Source organism: Gavia stellata, chromosome Z, assembly GCF_030936135.1.
Source record: "Gavia stellata isolate bGavSte3 chromosome Z, bGavSte3.hap2, whole genome shotgun sequence".
In the NCBI taxonomy this organism is placed as follows: domain Eukaryota; kingdom Metazoa; phylum Chordata; class Aves; order Gaviiformes; family Gaviidae; genus Gavia; species Gavia stellata.
Window position 1 is genome coordinate 72,326,628 of NC_082637.1, and position 22,985 is coordinate 72,349,612.

The 22,985-nt window shown below is 49.9% G+C and overlaps 1 protein-coding gene across 1 annotated transcript; it reads right to left on the reverse strand.

Annotated features, from left to right (window-relative positions):
* Window positions 1–7,529: 7,529 nt before the first annotated feature.
* LOC132320738 (cyclin-dependent kinase 4 inhibitor B-like) lies at window positions 7,530–9,450 on the reverse strand. Its single transcript, XM_059834039.1, has 2 exons — window positions 9,310–9,450; window positions 7,530–7,793 (listed from the first exon to the last, which is right to left on the reverse strand). Exons 1-2 carry the CDS (start codon window positions 9,448–9,450, stop codon window positions 7,530–7,532), a joined length of 405 nt encoding a protein of 134 aa, XP_059690022.1.
* Between the last annotated feature and the right edge of the window lie 13,535 nt (window positions 9,451–22,985).

Consider the following 22,985-nt stretch of genomic DNA (forward strand, 5'->3'; position numbering starts at 1 on the left):
AGGCAAAAAAGGCGCACGAGGGGCAGGGGGGGATGCCACAGAGAAGTTGCATGGAAGTAATCTGACTTACAATTCAGGTGGGAAAAAAACAGTTGTTTGTAGTTATGCTAAAAATGAAGAAAAAACGGTGAATAGAAATAGCTGAACAGTATCCTTCTACTCTTCAGCTTAAAATGTCAGTATATTTGCAAAGATAATTATCCTCATTACACATACTGGGTAAGAACAGGGAAAACCAGCACCTTAATTTTAGACTTTTAGAAGCTGTGCCATAGAGGTTTCTTTTGAACATAAAAATGACCAAAAACCCACCAAAACCAACCACCCAACAACCTGCAACAATAAAGAATAAATAGTTCGGTTTCTGTTTTCCGAGTCGTGTGATATAAACTTGCTCAGAGCACATTTCTGCATGTAATACGCTGCCCTAAATAGCTGTGAAAATATCCCTAGATATTTTTACATTTTTCTTAGAAACCCTCCAGAAAATTTTAGATGCATATTTTTTCGGTCCCTCGTTTTGGGCTATGGAGTCATCAGAAAGTAAAAAGACATAATGGCTCTGGGTAATCACCTAACAGTTTACAAAAAGCACTTAAGCATTCGTCAGGCAAAATACTCCCTTCCTTAAAAAACAAACAGCAGAGCAAAGACAAATAGCAAATAAACACACAAACTCTGTCAGCCAGTTTTTGAGTGTCCGTCCCCGTCTCGGACTCACTGGGGGTTCAGAAGCAGTTTCGTGAACGCTGTTTCAACGAAAGACTGTTTCTCTCTCTAGTGTTGCTGGAGGAGTGTTAAAATTGTCTTTGTTCCATCTATTTAATTAAGCAATTTAATTTTTAACAAAGCTTGAGACTAGGACCCGTCTTTCTAAATAGGAAATAAGGGCAAAAAGAACTGTTTTCTCTCTATTTCCAAACTTATTTTTTCCCCTGAAATAGATTTCCATCTAATCCGAATATGAAGCCACCCTCTCCCTGCAAACTGTGGCCCGAAATACCATGGGTTCGGGGTTCGCTCTCTCCGAGCTGCCAAAATATTTATGCATTACTTTTGTGACTGTAATGTTGTTACATCCTATTATGGAAGGAGTACGGTCAGGCAAAAGGGAAAATCTCGTCTTTTTTTTAGATTAAACACACACCCTTGTCTTACCCCTCCCCAGCCCCTTTAGAATCAGATTTTCAGCACATTTCGGTGACTATTTTAGACATAACTGGCGTTTTAGAAGAACTCGATCTACCCGATGAAAAGCTGGGGGGGGGGGGGAAGAGAAAAAAAGCAGCAGTATTTACAGCAAGTGTGGAAATAGAGAGAAAAAAATTTGCCACACTGCCTGATCCACGAGAGGGTTTTGTCCCTGCTACAGCGAATTTACTTCAAGATAATCAGCACCTTCATATTTATGTTTCATGCTCGAGATCCGTGCATTTCAGGTCAGCCAGGGTTTATAGTTTCTTTTTCCCCCTCTTAGTGTAAAATGAAGAAATTAGGCCTACTACAAATGCAAGAAACGAGGGATTTGAAGGTAACAAGGAAAACTGGATATTGTTTCTGATTTTTTTATACTTTTTTTATACTTTTATGCTTATTTGTGTGTGTATCTCCCCACACTTGTTATTCAAAAAGCGCTGAAAGTGATTTAACCAGAAACTGGAGCAGGCAAACTGTGAATTGCTTTATCTCCACACCTCAATTCCTATAGCTTGAAGGGTTTCATTTCTTAATATATATTTATATCTATATATAAAATATATAATCGCTATTTTTGTAGATATTATCAGGCAAATATTGCTACTCTCTTTCTCTTCTACCTCTGTTCTTCTCCAGTCTGTGCTCTGGATTAGAGGAGGTTGTGGACTGCTCTAATGACCCCCTACGAGGATTTTGCAGAACGATCCTCAAATACCCATCAAAATTAATATTCGCTTTATTTTTCATTATGTGTCTAATTATGTGTGATGATCGAGGCCTAAGCTGTGTCGTGCAGATCCACAACAATCCGATTTTGCATTCTGCAATCAGGAAAAAGTCTCTAAAAACTCCGGAACCTCGTGTATCTCTCAAGGTCCTTTATACGCGTGTATTTTAATTACTCTTTCTGCCGCTGCTCGGCCGCTCTGACCCTTATTGTGCATATTTATATAACAGCAAGGGAAGGCAAAGTAGGCCACTGTATTTCACTGTCATTTACAACAGTGGAAAGTAACACACGCTCAGAAAACAGTGGCCATTTTCTCTCTTCAGAGCAAGAGTTATGTTCCTTGTTCGCAAGGAACCGTCTGCAGATGTTGGTAAGGGGTGGTGGGTTTATTTTTTCTAAATTAGCCATAGAGAAAACGAAAAGAAAAACTTCTCAAGGGGGCTAAAAAAAGAGGCAGAAATAAGTTACAGCAACTTTTCAAGGACCTGTCGCTTTCTACTGCGTTAAAAAAAAAAAAAAAAAAAAAAAGAAAGAAAAAAAATAATAACCCGCACGCCTGTGCAAACCTCACGTGTTCCCGGTGTAATCTGAGCATGTGGCGCGGAGAGGGCTCCGCGGCCCTGCGCGCCCGGGGCCGGGCTGCCGCGGGTAGCAGGCACCCGGCTCTCCCCGGGGCGGCAGCCGCCGCCGCCGCCTGCCGCTGCCGCCGCCCCATCGGGCCGTCCGCGGCCACCGGGGCCGCGCCGCGCCCCCCCCCCGCCGCCCCCCGAGCCGCCCCGCTCCCCGGGGGCCCTACCTGGGCCGGGGGCTCCCGCGGCGCCTCCTCCGCAGGACCAGCAGCAGAGCGAGGCGCGGCGGCCAGCGCCGCCCCAGCGCCCCGACGACGACGCCGCGGAGGATGCGCCAGCCCAGTGCCCGGGCCCTGCGCAGGCTGCGGGCGCGCCGAAAGCGGACGGTGCACCTTATCCGGGGGGTCATGGGTGCGGGGACGCCCCCGGCGTGCCGCGCTAGAAATAGCTCCCCGGCGGGGCCCCACCGGTGAACCGGCCCTCTCACCCTCCATTCATTGGAGAGGATTTTCTTTTTTTTTTTTTTTTTTGTTTCTTCTTCTTCTTTTTTTTTCCCTTTCTTTTCCGTTCGACTAATTTCGACTCCCCATTTCGCCTCACCTCCCTCCCTCCCTCCTCCCCCTCCTCTGCCCTTAAACGCCTCCCACGATGATGGCTCCCGCCTCGAAAGCGGGCGAAGGAGGACCGGCGGCGGGGGATGGGGACGGGGGAGGCCGCCGACTCCTCTCCCCTCCCACCGGCTCGCCCCGAGGAGCACCACCGCCAAACGGGCGTGGAGGCCGGCCAATCGCAGGGCGCTCCCCTGCTTTCAAATAAAGCCTTGACGACATGTCCTTGCCCTCCCCCCCGCCTGTCCCCTCCAAACACGCCGCCTCCCGCTCCGTTTGCGGGGGGGGGGCATGTTATTTTGCCGTTTTTCTTGTTGGTTGGTTGGTTTCGGACTCCGCTCCCCTCGGGAGCCCCTCGGCGGGGCGGGGGCTGCGGCGGCCCGGCGCACCGCTACCCCGCCCGTCCCGCCGGGGGCCGCGCTGGTGCCCCGGGGGGGCGGCTAGCGGATCCCTGCCGCTTTAAAAGCGCAGGCCAGTATTCGCCCGGGCAAACAGCTATTTCCTTGTCACATGGTCATTTGAACGCGACGCGGGGCCGTTGCGTAGCGGAGCGAAAAAAAAAAAGCACACACACAAAAAAAGCGGATCTCGTCTCCCCCCGCCGGTAACCGAAACGGGTAATTAACTGTTTCTTCTCCCCCGACCCTCTCCCCGGCCGTGCTCCGCGGTGCCGGACCGCTTCGGTTTTGTTTTGAAGGGTGAGATTTCGGAGCCGGGGGGGGGAAGCAGCGGAGGAGCGCTGCAAAGCCCGGAGCAACCTGCCGGCGCTCCCCTCCCGGGCCGGCTCCAGGCGCTGCCGCGGGGACCGCCGGAGGGGTGCCGAGCCCCCCGACAGCCGGTGCTGAGCGGGGCCAGCCGCCCGGCAGAGGATCTCTGGGCGACGGGGCGGGGGGGAGAGGTGGTCCCGCTACCCACCCCGTCCCGCCCCCCTCCCCGGGAGCCCCTCTGCCTGCGCATCCCCCCTCCCAGGGTGCGGGGTACCTCCGTGCGCGGCGCGGGGAAGGGTGACGGGCAGGGAGGGTCTCAGTCCTGCGGACGCATCTTCGCCCTCCCCGGGTGCGGCGGGGCCCTGCTCGGCGCGGCATGGCGCGGCACGGCACGGCACGGCTGGACGCGGCTCGGCGCGGAGCTGGGGGTGCGCAGGGACTGCAGGGAGCCGGCGGGGAAGGCTCCGGGGCGGGGGGGGGGGAGGCAGCGCGGCAGTCCCTGGGAGGGCTGGTGAACATACGCGTATGCAACACCCCCCCCGTAACAAACACCTCCTTCTCTCTGCCGGACAAACAGTAATGACACCCATGTCAATAGAAGTTTCCTTCTTCTGCCTGGGCACGGAGTGACCCTAACAGCGGTGCTAATAAAGAAGAGCCTGTAATGGTTTCTCCTGGACCGAGTCCGATTTCAAGCCTGGGAAATGGGTGAGTGAAAACAGCCATTTCGAAATGAAAGCAGCTCCTCGAGAGATGCTTTTTTTTTTTTTTCTCTTTTTCTTTTTCTTTTCCCCTCCTGTGGCAACTCCTCCCCGACAGGCAAGGCAAAATTGAGAGAAATGAATGCCCGCCTGGGTGTGCGACGCAGGTGCCGGAGCGGGGGTGGGAGGATGAGCTGACAGTTTTGGCAATAGAAACCAAATACCCACCAACGCTGAATGCATGGCCGAGCCGGGCCCGAGGAGCATCTCGCCGTGCGCGGGGTGCAAACCTTGCTGCAGAGGGTTGTGTGTGCGTGTGTGCACATGTACTCAGTTACAGCTGCGATATTAGAAATAAAAAGCCCGAGTTATCTGCCACGTTAAACGCAGTGCTTTCAGGGCTTTCTCGAAGTGTGTATTGCTGCTGCTGTGTGTCGTTAACAACCACTGTTCCTCTTTTCAGGGAAGACTCCAAGCCCTGGAGCCAACGCTGCTGCCAGAAGAAAAGGCGCCTGTGGAAGCTCCCGCATCCGAACGGGATCGCGTCGGGGACCCCCATCCTCCCACGGGGTGAGTAGCCCCCGCCGTGGCCCTGGCCCGGGCAGGGGCTCCGGACCTCCGGCCTGAGGTAGATGTATAGCAGTTAGGCATTTAGCCCTGCTGGGTTTTGAGGGCATATTCTGCTCCTTTGGTCTGGTCAGCCTAGGAAAGTCCGTTATTTCCCTGCCGATTTTATGTGGTGGTGGTGTTGTTATTAGCAGCAGCAGCAGTATTAGTAGTATTAGTATTATTAGTGTATTATTACTACTACTACGACTGTTGTTGTTTCATAAGCTGTAATAGAAATACTCAAAATACTAAATCGAATTCTCGTTCTAGGAGAAAACGACGTTTTAAAATAGGAATACTGATCTAACTAAGGTTGGAAGCACAGTTTATTAGACCCTTACTTTTCTGTAAAGAGGCTGGTCAGGCTCTAGCCTTGCCCTATCTCCGTGTCTGGTCCCAGCTCCATCCCGGTTCCCTCAGGCATGGGATGCAGGCGCTTGACTGTCATGTCCCCAGTGTTGTCCTTGGCTCGCTTATGGCTGTGCCATGTACTAAGACAGAACACGGTACAATTTCGTAAGGTGTTGCCATCGCATATTGTAATTTTATATTTTTTCTGTTTAAAGAGATGTAGAAAATATATATTCTAGGCACTCTTATAACAAACAAGTACGAATATAGACGAAATATGATGTGATTTTTTTTACATATTTTATATGCATATAAAGTAGTTATAACTAAACATAAGCATATTACATATAAAAATAATTGTTAAGCAAATACATAGGCTTGATATATAATCATAATGTTTTTATATATACGCATATTATGTGTATTTTTGTATTGGTTATACATAGATGTATTACGTATGTAAACAGCATAACCACATATTTATAGCGTGCCAACTTATATGAAGTAATTGTAAAGCACGCGTTGTACGAGATTACGTGGCAATAAATTACACGTTCCAATAGGTTATATAAAAGTATATATATTACTTTTAATGCTTATGTACGAAATACATAGGAATTGGACACCCAGTCGGAATGCAAAACGAAGAGAAATCTTTCCCCCCTTTAATTCTCTCCAGGCAGCTCTGCAAAGCGCCCAGGATTTGCGCTGGGGAAGGAGACCCGAGCTCTCCCTCTGCCCCGCCTTGCCTCCTTTTCTGCGTCCCTGGCGCGCGGGACGCGTGAGCACAGCCCCGCGTGGGCTGCGGGGAGGGGAGCAGGGTCTCCCACCCGTGCCGCGGGACCGGCGCCAGCCGCAGGGGCTGGAAGCGCCGTCCTCGCTGCCTCACCGCCCCGCTCGCTGCCGCCCGGCCGCCTGCCGCAGCGCAGCCGCGGAGGTTGGGCACCCGCCGCGGCGGGAGCGGGTCTCGCCGCGTCCCCTGGGCGGAGGCCGGGCTGCCGCCGTGGCTTCACCGTGGGATGCTCACACCCGGCTTCCCCGGGCCGGGGCAGCCGGTGAAATGCGGATCGGCTCTCAGGTCATCACGCTGCCCCCGTTCCTCCTCCAGCGGCACAGCCGGCACGACCACTTCTCGTTACAACGGCTTGTTTGTGTCTCTACCAAACGTGCCACTTCCCAGCAGCTTGGGAGACCCAGAGGCCGAGCTCGGGCGTACGAGTTTTAATTTTTAGTTCCACGCCGCCTTCGTTTTGCAACCGTCACGATTTCTTCAAAATGCGGTTAAAATAACTCAGGGAGGGTCACCTGCAAGTTGGTAAAACACCTATTACTTCAAGCGAGGGCGGTATCGGGCTTGCAGAGACACAAATCGCTCTTCATTTTCTCCTTCCAGGTCCCATGTTTACAACCTTCATGAGAAAAGCCACGGATGCGCCGCGGGCCCATGCACAGACATGCACAGCATCTTACGTCGTTTTAAGAAGGTATTTGCCAAAGCCGCAATCGCACCAGGAAGCCTCGATTTCCCGCCTTCCCGGCCGGTTTTGCTAGGGAGAGGCAGAGATCGGCTTCAGAGCCCCTTGAGCTCGATTCGACTTGAGGCTGAAGTCAAACGGGGAGCAGCCGTCTCGGGCCCGGGAGAGCCCGGAGCCTCTCCCGACACCTTCTGACGGAGGTCTGGGAAGAGCCAGCAGGGAGCCCCGGGGGAGGAGGGTAAAAAGAAAGCCCAGACGCGGTCCTGTCAAAACACGAAGGGTTTATTGTGCCATCTCTGTGCGGGGTTTTTCCTTCATATTTATTTCTCTTCACAGTGTTTGGACTCCCGTGTGAAAATAAGTGAGGCGTGGAGGGCCGGGGGTTTTCAAGTGCAGGGTAACATACAGACACGTGCAAACTATAGCGTACATAACGATACATATATCCCGCTGGTCCTCCGTGCATCCGGGTGGGGAGACGCCACCCGGGGATTATTTACAACGCTTCAGTGCTGCTCGACTTCGGGTCTCCGGAGGCGTGCGCGGGCAATAAATTAGGGGAGGGGAGCGCCCAGGAGGGGGCTAGGCGCGGGGCGGCGGGTGGCGCAGGTAGCGGCCCACCGGTCCGTGCGGGCCCCCCGCCGCCACGTCGAGGGGGAGGCGGCCGCGGCCGTCGGGCAGGTCGAGGCGCGCCCCGGCGCGGTGCAGCGCCGCCAGCGTCTCCAGGAAGCCGGCGCGGGCCGCGTCGTGCGCCGGGAGGCAGCCGGTGCGCGGGTCGGGGCGGTTGGGGTCGGCTCCGCGCTGCAGCAGCAGCTCGGCCACCCGCGGGCTGCCCAGCATCATCACCTGCGGGGAGAGACAGCGTCAGCGCCGCGCCCGCCCCGCTCAGGCTCTCTCGTTCAGCCCCGCAGGAGCGGCGGTCGCCCGCGGAAAGCAGCGCGAAATCCGCGGGTGAGGCCTAGAGATCAGCTCCGGAGGCGCCACGAACGGCGGAGAGCACGGACCCGGCGGGAGCCGTGCGCAGCCGGGGGAAACCCTCCTTTGCCGCACCGCGGGACACGGCGGGGCAGGTGGGGCAGAGCGGCGCGGAAAGCCCCGTCGGGGCCGGGGCGTGTGGGCCCGCACCGGGGCTGCTCCGCGACAGGAGCCGGCAGGGGGGCAGGAGGCGCGGGGCGGAGGGAGCGGGGGAAGAGGCTCGCCCTTCTCCCGGCGCACCCCCGCAGGAACCGAGGGCAAGCCCCGAGCCCCTTCGCAACGGCCACCGCAGAACCGTGCCGGTGGAGCGGCTCCCGGGGGCTGCCGCCGTCCCGCTCTCACTCGGGACGCTTTTCCAGGAGGTCCTTAGCAAGGGGGACACTCGTGTGCAGGGGATCCGCCCTCCCTGCAGCACTGCGCTCGCGCGTTCCTCGCCCTCAGGAGAGACTGCAAAAGCACTTTCAGCCTGACACCCAGCCCAGTGCAGCACCAAAATGCCCGGGAGCCCCTCGGGCGTGCCGTTTTCTAAGCTGCGTTTCCCCCGGCGCACCCGGCAGTGCGTTCAGCGCACGGGCTAAGTCCCTGCTGCGCAAAGGCGCAGAAAAAAACATGTCGGAGGACGGCAACAGATACGTGTTTCGAGTGAAATGCTGCACCGACATTTTGTAGGAGAGAGTTTCGCAAGCACTGGCCCTAAAACTTAAATATAGCTTCTCAGATTATCCCAGTTTCGTTTTATTTTGAAAATTTAAAAAGAAGCTGGCTACAACTACCTCGGAAATTAACTCAGCTTTACAAAGCTAGTATCTACTACTCCTCCGGGCGCTACATCTACCTATACTTTCCCGCGACTGTAAAACGCGGGCAGACCGAGCCCCACAGGGACTGCCAGCTGCGTACCTACAGGGTCTGCTGGGCAAGGCTATCGCCCCCGGGAGTTTCTGCTCGTAAAGGTCAGTGCACATATCGTGAGAATCAGTGAATATACTTTTTTCGTGGGAGAGGAGAGGAAAAACGCTAACAGACATACAAAGCAGAAGACGAGGTGTGACGAGAGGGTAATTCTTTCTGAAAAGGTGACTCGTTACTTTTTATTGCGAGATGAGCATTGAAGTTCTCGGTTTTGAGTCATCCTATCTCAGTTGGTTAAAATAAAGTCAAGGGTTGCTAAGACTAAAACCTCTCTGTTGCGGCCGTCAAAGACTTTCGCCTTTCCAGAAAGGCGAGAGGAACCGCTGCGCCGCGCCGCTTCGACAGCAGCCGAGCGCAGCCGTCGGGGGGCGGCCTGCGCCGGGAGGCTGCCCCGGGGCTGCCCCCGCCGCCGCTCCTCGGGCACGGAGAGGCCGCCGCCCCCGCCCCGCCGCCCGCACCCCCCCGGCCTCCCTACCTGGATGGGGGTCCGGCCGTAGGAGTTGACGCCGTTGGGGTCCGCCGCGCCGTCCAGCAGCTCCCTCAGGCGCTCCAGGTCGCCGCGGGCGGCAGCATTGGCCAGCTCGTCCGCCGCCGTGCCGCCCGGCCGCCGCGCCATGCCCCGGCCCGCCCCGGCCTCACATCCGCCGGCGGCCGTGCGCCGCGGAGCGCTGCAGCCGCCCCTCGGTCGCCCCGCGCTGCCCGGGGCTGGCGGCGACGGCGGCCCGCGGGGGGCGCCCTGCCCATGGGAGCGCCGGGCCCGCCGCTCCGCGGCCCCGGCAGCCCTCGGCACCCCGGGCAGCACGCCCCGGCCCCGGCCCGGAGGTGCCTGCGTGGTGCTCCCGCCGGGGCGGCCTCCACCTGCGCGGACGCGGCCCAGCCTCCCGCCGCTTGTTTTCTCCGCACAGCTGGTGCCGCCCCGCCCCGCCCCGGCCCGGCCCCGCGGGCCCCGCCTGGCCCGTGCGCCGAAGTCACCGTCACCGCAGCGGAGCGCCGCGGCCGGCCCCCGGCCTTGCCCCGATGGGGCGGAGCGCCCTGCGCTGCCCTCTCAGGGCCGGGCTCCGGGAGGGCGTCCGGCGGCGGGGCGGTCTCTCCATGTTTGGTTTTTTTTTTTCCCGGCCCTCTCCTGAGGGCAGCGGCGTCTTAACCTGTGCCTGACCGCCCCGAGAGGAGAAGGGGCCGGGGGAAGGAGTAGGCGCAAAGGGAGCAAAGGGAGGCAAAGGCTTTCTTTAACGAGAGTGGGATTTAAGGCCGAGAGCGGGCCCGGGACCGCGGGCCCGGTGTCAACGGGGCCCCGCTCCCGTCCCGGCGGCCGTGCGCGCTCGGGCGCTCCGTCCCCGCTCTCTCCGGACACCCACCGGTCCCCGAGGTCCCTCTTCTCCTAGGGGGAACTGCGAGCTCTTCCGAGCTTTTTTAGCTGGCACAGGCACTTAGTAACAGACAATGAGCGCAGCGGCGCAGAGAGCCTGCACGGAGGTACGAGCCGCGACTGCGACGTCTCCACCCTCCGCCCGAAGCGGCTGTTTTTTCTTTCTTTTTTTTTTTTTTTTTTTTAAATAAAAAAACGCGCACCCGTCGAGACTTTGGACCCTTCCTCCAAATAAAGGCCACGGAGGACGGGCAAGCTCCCCTTCGGCGTGGCAAGGTGTTCGCGCGGCTCGCACACCGCCCGGCGGGGACCCAGCGCCGGGGCGAGCGGCGGGTGGGGGCGGGATGCCGCGGGGCGGGGCGGGGCGGGGCGGGGCGGCGGGGCGGGGGGGCGCGAGGAGGCGGCAGCACCACGGACAGCTCCCCCCCCGGCCGCCGGCCGCGCCGCCGCCCCGAGCCGCCCGCCGGGCCGGGACACCCCCCGCCGCCCCGCCGCTGACCACCCACCGCCTTCTCTCGTCCACTGCTCCCGGGGAAAGGCGTCCCGGAGCTGGCAGGAAAAACACCCTTTGCGGAACCCGCCGAATCACGGCACTGGTGACGTGCCGTGGCGGGCGGTCTTCCTCTTCCTCCTGTGGGTTGCGTTGTGAATCTCGCTGGAACGGCCAGTAAAGGGAGTGCTTGCGTTACACAGGGGGATAAAGGTTTCCTGGGTCTTATTGCGCATGGTGTTGTGCAAGGACTCAGAGGAAGTAAGAACTCCTCACTTCTTCATTCAGGTATGTTTCACAACGCTGCTGCTTCAGGTTTGTAAGTGCCCTTGCTTCTTTCAATGGGAAGTGCCATGAAAGTGACCTATTTCCTCACCTTAGCGTACGGACGCAACCTTTTTCAGATACACGGGATCTCTAAGCTCATTCTCTTGGGAAGTCTGCAATCATAATTCTACTCCATATCGCCATTCCCTGCTTTTTAATCCTTTGCCAACCATGCTGCCCACTTGTTTACCTGCATCTTTGTCTGAAACAGCTAGCACATATTATCAAAACAATGAAACTACTTTCTTGGCCTAATACTTTAGAAAGGCGTGGCTATACAACCAAGAAAGCTCTCTGTTTTCAGTACCAAATGGCGCAGGCAGTTTCCACCAGCAGCAGACAGAACAATGCTAGCTGGCGTGACCAGTGAAGACTGCCTATGTAAAGGTTAAATTTGTGGAATTATTTGCAGCGCTTGGCATGTTCCTATAATCAAATCAGCCTAGTGCCAAATTCTGCTTCTTCACTCACACTGGCTCCTATTTCTGTGCTCAGGTATGTAGAAATAAGTGGAGTTCCACTCATGATAAAGAGCTTCTGATATAAATAGTTGCTTCTGGTTAAATAGTTGAGCATTAACACACAATCTGGGGATTTCCTAGTTTTCTGTTGGTTTTGTTTGTTTTGTTTTGTTTTGTTTTGTTTTGTTTTCTCTTTTATTTATTAATGAATTCTCTATTCAAGCCCTGGGTGCCATAAAAATGAGAGAAGAAAGATACTTCAGACCTCCATAGTGAAAAAAAGGAAACAAAAGGAAGAGTTAAATCTCTATACCCTGGTGTGTAGACCACTGTACAATGAAAACACCCAAGTAGTGAAAGGTATACTTAAATCTTAAAAAGACTGCAAGCTAATTTTGACAGCAGCTGGAGTAAATAGCAATATCGCAGAATCAGTTCAGTAGAGATAGTATACTGATCCTGATTCTCAGCTACAGGACAGCCACGCACTAGTGGTAGAAGAAGGGTTCTGACAGGGCTTTGGTGCCAATGATATATCCATAAGGTAAACAAAACCAGTCCATGTCTACTGGAATTGTGTGAAAGTTTTAAGGAGGGCATGTTATTTTAACAACAACAAAAAAAAAAGCACGGAAAACATGCCTAAAGAAAGATTGTCTTTCTACTCGTTTATTTAACTCACTTGTTACTCCAAGGCTCTGTGGTAAATAAGATAACTGAACCCCAAAATATCCCTTCACACCACTTTCAGAAGAGGCTGGCATTTCTTACAAACCTCAGGAAGTAACACTGTCAAACATACAGGAATGACAAAGTAAGGAAAAAACCTCACACTGTGCTATTAGGGAAAAGAAGGCTGTCCTCAAAAAGGCTGCCTTTGCAAATTTGTAAATGCTTATTCTCCCGACTGAGAACTGAAAACTCACCCATGAGAGAAAATAAGATATTTCAGTTGTAAACTGCTTGCTTTGGAGCTGGAATCTCAGGCAGTGTTTTCCTTTTACTCCGAATATGCAGCTGCTGGCTGAAGGACAGTTTCACTGTCCAGCTGATGGTAGCTTTACACAGTTGGAAGTGTTGGTGTTACATGGTTAGAAGTGTTGGTGTTACACAGTTGGAAATGACTTCTTCCGGTTTCAAAGTTAATTGTGCAAAGACAAGTTGTGCAATCATGACCTTAGAACAATCATTTAGGGAGGCATCACGCCTTTTGTAACTGTATTACAAATGTGTGCTGCAGGCATATTAAATATGCATACAGACATTGAAAAAATGCCCAATAAATACAAATCGCTTGGCAGACAGGTAGACCTTACAAGCACTGCAATGATACCGATTTCTACAGTCAAAAGGAAAAAAGAGAAATGTCGAGAGATTCAGGAAGATAATTGTTAGTATACATAATGTGTAATCAGCTCAATATTACTCAAAAGCAGCTTACCACAAAGGAAAATGTTACTCACAGCAGATTTTCTTAGTCTTCACTGATTTGACTCTGGAGAAACTGAAGTTCTTCCAAAATATTGTTTTACTATAAGTGCAAAGAACTCAGTGCCACAATGAAATGTAATTTAGCACAGGTTAAAGAGCTTTGGATTTTGAAAAACTTGCCACTAATTTTTTTCTGCAGACTAATCTTTATGTATCATGCTCTGATAAAGTAGGTGCAGATGTTTGTTAGTAAAAATCCCCATCATCAGTTATGTTACTGTTTTCACTGGGAGAATAGACATCATTGAGTCCTGTAGAGGATCACTGGGGATGTCTGCCAAGAAGAATGGAGTATCATAGGGTAACAGGAATATTTAGGGGTACAGTGGTAAGGATTTGAAAACAAAACAAAACCATACAAATAAACAAAACAGGCAGAAAGGTTTTAAAATCTTCAAGTTGGGTGATAACATGACTGCAAGAGCAGTGGGCTTCCCGTCTCCAAAACCATCAGATGTTCACAGACCAGTTCTCCTGCTGACTGGACCTCACAGTAGTTATGTGCCAGCTCTGGTGGCCTGCTGACCTGTAAGTGAAAGGTGACCATTTCGTGCTCCCCTCAAATACTAATTGCCTGTATCAGGGAGGCTTAACCTTAGCAGGGGAGAATCTGGCTTTGTGAAAAAGTCTGTTCCTTCCTCAGTTTCTTCTGCTTGGTCTGGCAAGAAATTAGGCTAGTTATCACTGGGCAGGAAAAAAAGTTATTGGCAGGTTTATCACAGATGCATTTTCTTCCAGCTAACACTCTTCAGGGAGTTATGTTTGGAGTAGGAGGTTCTGTTCTTCCCTCAGCTGGGTCTCTTTCTTTGGGAAGGAAGAAGATAGGCAGCACTGGTGACCTAACATTCCTTGTCCAGATCAAAATAAATACACAAACAAATCAAAACAGAAAAACATGACGGTTTTGGATTTCTTTCAAGTGGAAGTATATGCACTAACTCAAATTAAGTTGTGTCTCTTTTTAGTAGTATTGACACTGTTTTGGAAGTGGATGTTCTCTTTTTAACCCATTTGTTCTTTATGTATTCTTTCAAGCAATGTGGACACGAGCACTACAAAACACTGCATAGACACACTTGTGGCAATTTTATGGCTATTTGCCTAGCTGTGTTTGCAATGAGCTCTCTGTGTGCACTGCTATTCTTACTGAAGTTGTAAGCATTACAGATTCAGTGAGAGAGAGCTTGAAACTTGCTTCCATGTTTGGTTACCATGTTGGATATGCCATTTGCTTCCTTGGTGCTCTTCAACAAAATATTCTCTCAGAATAGCTGAATCAGTGGTAGAGGAAGCACTCAAACTAGAAAACAAATCAATGACTTTCTTATGTCAGAGAGCTGTAAGCTACCAAAACACAAGCAGATGCGAGCGGACTATCTCCTCTGTAAGCTATCCCGGATTTTGTTATTTGGGATTTACTTTTGTTCCACCAGAAAAAGTTTCCTGATCCATGGATGGCCCAATGGTTTGGTCCTGTGGTTTGTACTATGGAAACGCTGATAAACCACATCATCAGAAAATGTGCTGTCTAGATCTAGGGGTGTTTTTAATTTTTTTTTTTTTATTTTTATTTTAGATGCCTTCATATCCAAAGGTTTAGCTGACTACAGAGAAAGACATGAATGCAGAATTCAGGACACATTCTCCAGTTCACATAGTCTAGCACAGCCCCAGCTTGCTTTTGTGGCATCTGTGTAACAAAACGACTTGCAGTCTAAGTAATAATTCTCATGTCCCCATCACTTAACTGTACAGTGCTGAGCAAATCACCCTATTTGTTTGTAAGGATTGTGCTTATAGGCCTGTGGGACAGCAGGAGAAAGTTTAGTGATATCAAGACATGCTTTCAATATATAAAGTTAAACGGTAAAAGCTACTGTGCACCCTGTTCATGGGCTTTGCGATTTTGCAGTTGCAGGGAGCTGTCATCTTCGGAGCGTCTGAAGAAGGGGGTGAGTCAGGTAACATGCTGTCTGAGAGCTAAGCAGCGCTTAACATGTTAGGCAGATGCCAGGCATCTTCCACAATCAATGACTATGTTACTGAATTACATAAAAGTCACAATGAACAAGTCTTTAATTAAATATTTAATCCAGTCCTCAAGTGTACGGATATAGATTTATAATGTTAATGACAACTCTTCTGCTTAAGCTGTAACACTTCTATCAGATTGAATTGAAGAATCAGTCACATTGTGCTAGTTTTTTCTATTTTGATCAAGAGCGCAGTGGTCGAGTTTAGCTGCTAAAAGTTACTGGCTTTCTCACTACAGTTTAGCTGCATATAAAGACATGCTGAGAATCTGTAGGTTCAATTTCATCTTATCAATTGCTGTATCTCTATAGCTGTGTATTTATATCTCCACAGGGAACAAAAGAGAAAGATTTCCTAGCTACAGTCAACTCATATTCTCAAGGATGTGAATTATTCCAAATGGGACTGGGGGCTTGGAGGCAGTGCAATTTAGTGCATTATTTCAACATACAGAAATCTTGGAGTATGAAATTTTGATCGACCTGAGCCCTAAGGTTAAGGTCCCCATGTTAAGGACATTAAGATCTAATTACTTTAAAAAAAAAATTATTCAGACCTCTTGTCAGCTGACTGCAAAGTGAGCTTTGCTAGCTGAGAGTTTAGTGAATGTTTATGAATTTTTCACTTGGCAGCTGTGCCTGTCATACCTTTAGGTAAGGAACACAGGGAGGAGTCACAGAATCACAGAATCACTAAGGTTGGAAAAGACCTGTAAGATCATCAAGTCCAACCATTAAAAAAAACCAAAAAAAACCACCCAAAAACCAAAAAACCAAACCACACACAAAAAACCCACCCACACCACACACCACCATGCCCATCAAGCCACGTCCCACAATGCCACGTCCACACGTTCCTTGAATGCCTCCAGGGAGGGTGACTCCACCACCTCCCTGGGCAGTTTATTCCAGTGTGTTACCACTCTCTCAGTAAAGAAATTTTTCCTAATATCGAGTCTGAATCTCCCCTGGCGCAACTTGAGGCCATTTCCTCTTGTCCTGTCACTCATTACTTGGGAGAAGAGACCAACACCCACCTCTCTGCAACCCCCTTTCAGGTAATTGTAGAGAGCGATGAAGTCTCCCCTCAGCCTCCTCTTATCCAGACTGAACAACCCCAGCTCCCTCAGCCGCTCCTCATCAGACTTGTGCTCCAGACCCCTCACCAGCTTCGTCGCCCTTCTCTGGACATGCTCCAGCACCTCAATGTCCTTCTTGTAGTGAGGGGCTCAAAACTGAACACAGTATTCGAGGTGCGGCCTCACCAGAGCCGAGTACAGGGGCACGATCACCTCCCTACTCCTGCTGGCCACACTATTTCTGATACAGGCCAGGATGCCGTTGGCCTTCTTGGCCACCTGGGCACACTGCTGGCTCATCTTCAGCCGGCTGTCGACCAACACCCCCAGGTCCTTTTCTGCAGGGCAGCTTTCCAGCCACTCGTCCCCAAGCCTGTAGCGTTGCATGGAGTTGTTGTGACCCAAGTGCAGGACCCGGCACTTGGCCTTGTTGAACCTCATCCAATTGTCCTGGGCCCATCGATCCAGCCTGTCCAGATCCCTCTGCAGAGCCTTCCTGCCCTCCAGCAGACCAAAACTCCCACCCAACTTGGTGTCATCTGCAAACTTGCTGAGGGTGCACTCTATCCCCACATCCAGATCATTGATAAATATATTAAACAAGACCGGCCCCAAAACTGAGCCCTGGGGGACTCCGCTTGTGACCGGCCGCCAACTGGGTTTCGTCCCATTTACCACAACTCTCTGGGCTCGGCCATCCAGCCAGTTTTTAACCCAGTGAAGAGTGTACCTGTCTAAGCCACGAGTCGCCAGCTTCTCCAGGAGAATACTGTGGGGGGCAGTGTCGAAACTGTGGTGGACAGAGTCAAGACATTTTTTAAAAGCTGACCTGCAAAGAATTTGTATTAAATTAGCTTTGTTTTGCCTTTGTAAAGCCCGTGAAATTTTAAGAACAAGAAAAACATTAGTGGTTTTCTTTCCCTCTAGCCCACTCTGCTTTGTAGATCATCTTGAAAATTAGTTGTTAGGAATACCAAACCTGATCTGCCCAAGCTGGCTGGCAGACTACTGAGGATATGAGGACTCTATATACTGTTAGTCCAGCTGTTGTAAAGCCCGAGCCATGAGTCACCATATAACATGCTTTAAATTATTGCACTATAAACCCCAAACATTTTGGTGATCTTTAGCTTGTCTATTGATTATATCAGTTTCTGGGGTTGTATTTTCAAACCTATTGCAAAAAGCTAAGACCTTTCTTTTACCTAATCACATAAGCCTGGAAACTGGGACCATCAAAAAAGCAGGAAGCAGGATAATGTCACTCCCCAGAGTGGCCACACCAAAGTACTTAAAAATTCACCAGAATGGTGGAGCAATGGTTTGATTCTAACCACAGCATTCTTTCTGCAGAGCATTCATTAAATGCTGGAAGTAAGAGTTTAGCTGAAATCTAGAATAATATTTTGAATTCCTTAAGCAGTTTCTTTCCAAATGTCGAACTTTCAGTTCCTTGCCTCTTGGCATGTCATGATTTCCCCCATTCTCCAGGCTTCATACAGCCTTCCAAAATAAAGGACATGTGCACTCTGAAAAGTCATTGGAAAGTAACTTATTTTCCAACTTTATCTGACGTCTTTTAAACATCAAAAATAAATCTGCCCACTGGCTTTGCCTTTTGCTATTTGTCATTCAAAGCCCTTTTGCAATACCTAGAAGGCGGAAACATGGAGACACAGCTGACGTCTGAGGCTTTGGTTAAACCCCACTGTTAGGCAGGCAGAAGCACAGGTTACTATGCTGCAGAAGGGATGGTACAGGAGACAAAAAAGCATAGGGTGAAGTTTTAGTTTCTGTCTAGCTTGCATTCCACTTTTGAATGTGGACTATTTTTCTCTTTCTTTTTTTAAAAATTTGTTGAACAGTGTGCATTATAGCTGCCAAAACTAACAGTAGGCAGCTCTAGAGGCAAAGTGAAGGGCTGAGGGATGAGTGTTGAGTTTGAGCCTAAATCAAGACTAAAACTGTGGGGGAGGGGAACGTAGTAGATCTGATTGAAGGCATTCAGTGTTTCTATATGACTGATGATGGGATGGTGTTTAGCATTTGGATTCACTTACTATCCTGCAGTTTTTACATACAGTACCCTACCCGATAAGACCCATTATCCAGTTAACTTGTTTGCAAAGCATTTAGAAAAGTAAAATAAGCTTCAGTAAAATGTTGAGTGCATATTATGTGTGCAGTATCTCTCCATGCAACATGTGCTTTGTAGAGTTCATACTTACTGCTGAAATGTTTATGCTGGGTGAAGCAGGTACTGTTAACTTGTATTGGGTTTGCGTGGCAAGGTTTTGGTAGCGGGGGGGGGGGTGGGGGGACTACAGGGGTGGCTTCTGTGAGAAGCTGCTAGAAGCTTCCCCTACGTCTGATAGAGTCAATGCCAGTCGGCTCCAAGGCTGAGTCCATCAGTGATGGTGGTAGCGCCTCTGTGATAATGTATTTAAGAAGAGGGAAAAAACAACTGCGCAACAGCAGCCGGAGAAGAGAGGGGCAAGAATATGTGAAAGAAACAACTCTGCAGACCCCAAGGCCAGTGAAGAAGGAGGGGGAGGAGGTGCTCCAGGCACCGGAGCAGATTCCCCTGCAGCCCGTGATGAAGACCATGGTGAGGCAGGCTGTCCTCCTGCAGCCCATGGAGGTCCACGGTGGAGCAGATATCCACCTGCAGCCCGTGGAGGACCCCATGCTGGAGCATGTGGATGTCCAAAGGAGGCTGTGACCCCATGGGAAGCCCATGCTGGAGCAGGCTTCTGGACCTGTGGACCCATGGAGAGGAGCCCACACTGGACAGGTTTTCTGGAAGGACCTGTGACCCCACAGGGGATCCACGCGCGAGCAGTCTGTTCCTGAAGGACTGCACCCCGTGCCCACGCTGGAGCGGTTCATGAAGACCTGCAGCCCGTGGGAAGGACCCACGTTGGAGAAGTTTGTGGAGAACTGTCTCCCGTGGAAGGCACCCCACGCTGGAGCAGGGGAAGAGTGTGAGGAGGAAGAAGCAGTAGAAACAACGTGTGATGAACTGACCGCAACCCCCATTCCCCGTCCCCCTGTCCTGCTTTGGGGAGGCAGAGAAAATCATGAGTGAAGTTGAGTCCAGGAAGAAGGGAGGGGTTGGGGGAAGGTGTTTTTAAGATTTGGGTTTATTTCTCATTATCTTACTCTGATTTTGATTTGTAATAAATTAAATTAATTTCCCCAAGTTGAATCTGTTTTGCCCGTGATGTTGATTGGTGAGTGATGTCTCCCTGTCCTTATCTCGACCCATGAGCCTTTTGTTATATTTTCTCTCCCCTGTCCAGCTGAGGAAGGGGAGTGATAGAGTGGCTTTGGTGGGCACCTGGTGTCCAGCCAGGGTCAACCCACCACATAAGTCTTCCCTACTTTTCTAAGACATGATTTAGTCTTTCTCTGTACTCCGCTCTGGCTTTACTGGTGTTTCTGGCTCATGCCCGGTGACCTGAAGTATATCCTCTCTACAGTTTTGGACACAGTTAAGTACTCTGTTTTATTGGTAAGATTCTTTTCTGTTTAAATAAATTCAGGGGATGCTTGTGTTACGGTTAGGTCTGTAGACACAGCTGGTAGTGGAGGTTAACATATCCCACAGTAAAACAAGACTAATCAGGCAATCGAATCTAGTGTTACATGTGTGCAATATTTTAATCTTCAGTGACAAAGTTTTCTATACAAGAATCTCTAAATCCAAAATTCAGTTATAAAAACACTTTTATTGTTCTTAGCTGTCATAATTATGGATAGGCAAGGAGACACCATGTGGTGAGGAAAGGCCTACCTTGATACTCTGCTGGTTTCTAAAAGCCCATGACCTTGTACTTAAGATATAATGGGTTTATTTTTGACATGAGAACACAGAAGTTTTCTGTAAATAGAATAATGAAAGAGATTTGCCTTGTAATTTATCAAAGGGTCAGCGAAATGTGAGTAGATGGAACAATAAGTGTGCTTTAGTATCATATATTTTAAGACAAGCTCAGCAAAATCAGAAAGTCTTGAACAAAATGTTTTAAAATAACTTCAAATTTATATTTTGGCAATGCTGGCATTTTTGTGACTTAAATAATGCATATATGATCTCATCAAACAGAATGGGAGGTTTTATAATACGTGTGTAGCTTAGGTGGTTTTAAGCAATAAAGAGAGCATGTTACGGTATGGTTTAGAATGAAACTGTTTCTACCTGAAGAGATCTCTGCCATATGTGATTTATCCTTTTCTTCTTAGACCAGATAAGCTCTTAATGTTTCTGTTACTAAAACTTCACTTCGGCAGATTTTTTTTTTTTTTAATTTTTGGGGTTTTTTTTTGGTAAAACATGTTAAACTTGTGTCACATTGCATTTTAAACTTCTTATGTATGCAGTGTTTCCTACAAAAGCTTTGCTAAGACTGCTTCTCAAATTACAACCCTGTTTAGAAATGGAGCTTGAGTCATCTTTCTTTATCAACAAGTACAGTCTTCTCATGGTGGAAGAGGCACTGTGACTCCGGAGATCCCATCTGTGAGGTGATAGCAGACTCCTCACTGATTGCAACCTTAAGATACTCTCTTAAAAATAAAGTTACCTGACTAGCCTTGTTTCTCATGCTGCTATATTACAATATGCCTCTTCATATTTCCATTTAGCTTGGTTAGATACAGTCATTACTCTGTAGTGCCGCTGTCTTTTGTAAAATTAATCCCACTGTTCTTCCTGGCTGTAAGCCACAGAGGGTGCTCAAAGTGGGGAAAAGACGGTAAGTTTGGCACTCTGCGTCGGTGTGCATGTTTTTTTCTGTGAACAAAAGCAGCTCAGGATGATCTGTGATGCTGAACAACTGGTTAGTGGCATCCTGTTTCAGGGGCAGGGATAGCTTCTGATTCCCTCATTGCTTTCCTGCAGAGGCTGAGTAGGCAGCAGAAGCGGCTGCTGTGCATGGAAGGAGGATACAGCTGATCAGCTGCTTTTGCTGTGCCTGCTGATGCTGCAGTGCAAGCTGCCCTGTGTGCTACAACGAGCTATCACACTCTGTTCTGGATTTTTTTGGGGACAGCCTTTGATGGCTGCTATCAAGCACCTTTGGGCACGTGTTTGTTTTCAAGTTACATATTCACGAAAGAGGTGATTGCCTAGGAAACACAGGTGTTTTGCTTTCTGTCGCCTGTGGAATGGCACTGTCCCCACCTATCTTAGCACACATGCACATTAGTTACCATTCCTATAGTCTCAGATACTTCTAACCACTGTGCAGTCCTCTATAAAGCTGTATGTATTTACCTCCAGGTTTTATTTAGGAGAGGAATGTGATTGGAAAGCCTTGCTTCTACTGAAGAAAAAAGTCTTTATTTATGATAAGGGAAAGCTGAGTTGCCTTTTTTTTTTTTTTTCTTTCAGTTACTGGTTGCTGCTGTGTTCAATACATCTTCCAGGCTGTGTGTAAGCTTGCAATGACCCTTAAGGTACTAATGTAGCACATCTGCTTGATCATATCCCACACGCTGGCTGCCCCTTTGAAATCTAACATTTTACGGCTCAGGAGCCCTTCTTCTGTTACTCCCACAAGAAAATTTTGTTATGTGAGGTACAGGACCCTGTCTGACTCCTCACTGAGGAGTGACAGGGTTTCTGTAGCTGGCAGCACAGCCTCCTTTGCAGAAGCAGACCATTAGTATCACAGCCTAAACCTGCCTGTCATGTCTTCTTTCATCAGGTTTGCAGCAGCCGTCCTGGTTGGACTCCAAAGCAGTGACTGTACTAAACAGACAGGCAGAAAACCCTGGGTACAGGGGTGTACCAGCTGCTGCAGCTAGCAGAATGCTGGCCTCCAACGGCAGGTTAGTGTAGACACCCTTTTCAGGTGTCTACAGTGCATACCAGGCATGTGGTTTCCTCCACATGTGCTGGATGTAGCTTCTGTGTCTGTTCAGTTGAATGGGGAGGGCTTCTGACTAGCAAAGTTTTATATTGTTTTTGAAAACAAATTAAAAAAAATTAAAAAATGGTTGCTTAATGGTCAGCACTTAGAAAATGGAGAATCTTGGAAGACTTGGAGAATTGTTCCTTACCATCTTAACTTTATCCTTTTGCATTGTCTGGTTGTATGCATATCTATGTGGCACATGTTGGGTCATGACCTGTGGCTGTCCTAGGTTTATATGCTATTAAATAAATCTGTGGCATTGCTTAGAGGTGACAGCAAAGCAAAGCACTGCTACTGTGAGTGCTGTATGAACAAGGACTTTAACAATAAATATACTATGGCTCTTTGCTTATTTGTTTTTCCCTCCAGCCCCCCCCCCCCCCCCCCAATTTTTCAACAGTTTGTATTCAATGTCAGGGGTAAGAACCAGGGCCTCCAAACACAGAGGTAAGGGTACAGCAAGGAAGTGGTTAACAAGACTACTGCAAGACAGCAGCTCACGGTAGTGGAGAAATGGGATGTGTGGTGAACGTGCCATTCATCTGTAGGTAATGCCTGCAAGTGATGAGATACCACTTCTAGTATGAGTAGCAGATGGATGGAGGTCATACCTATGACAGATGTAACCCCTGACCATGTGGGCTGCAAAATCAGACCAGGCAGGGGCAGCACATGCAAAGGTGTTTGGCACACTCCAGCCCCAGCAGACATGACTCCTGCTTTTGGAGCTGATGGTACACCTCTCCATGTCTGTGGGAAATGGCAGGCTGCTCTGGGGCAGTGTTAGGCTTTTCTGTACTCTCCACGCAGCTGCTATATTCGAATATCCATTTTTTGTAAGTCTGACTTTATTTAACAGTTCCCACGGCTTCCATGCGCTGCCACAGGTTTCAAAGCCAATGGCATTTTTTTTCACGAGCATTCTGCTTGATGACGACCTTTACTCTTTGCACTCATCGCTTTTATGGGGGATGGCAAACACG

Bases quoted from the DNA above. Each gene is read 5' to 3' on its own strand.
- LOC132320738 (XM_059834039.1), bottom strand. From the start codon at position 9,450: ATGGCGCGGCGGCCGGGCGGCACGGCGGCGGACGAGCTGGCCAATGCT. The intron at 7,794-9,309 runs GTAGGGAGGCCG...CTCTCCCCGCAG, and splicing joins ACGGCCGGACCCCCATCCAG to GTGATGATGCTGGGCAGCCC.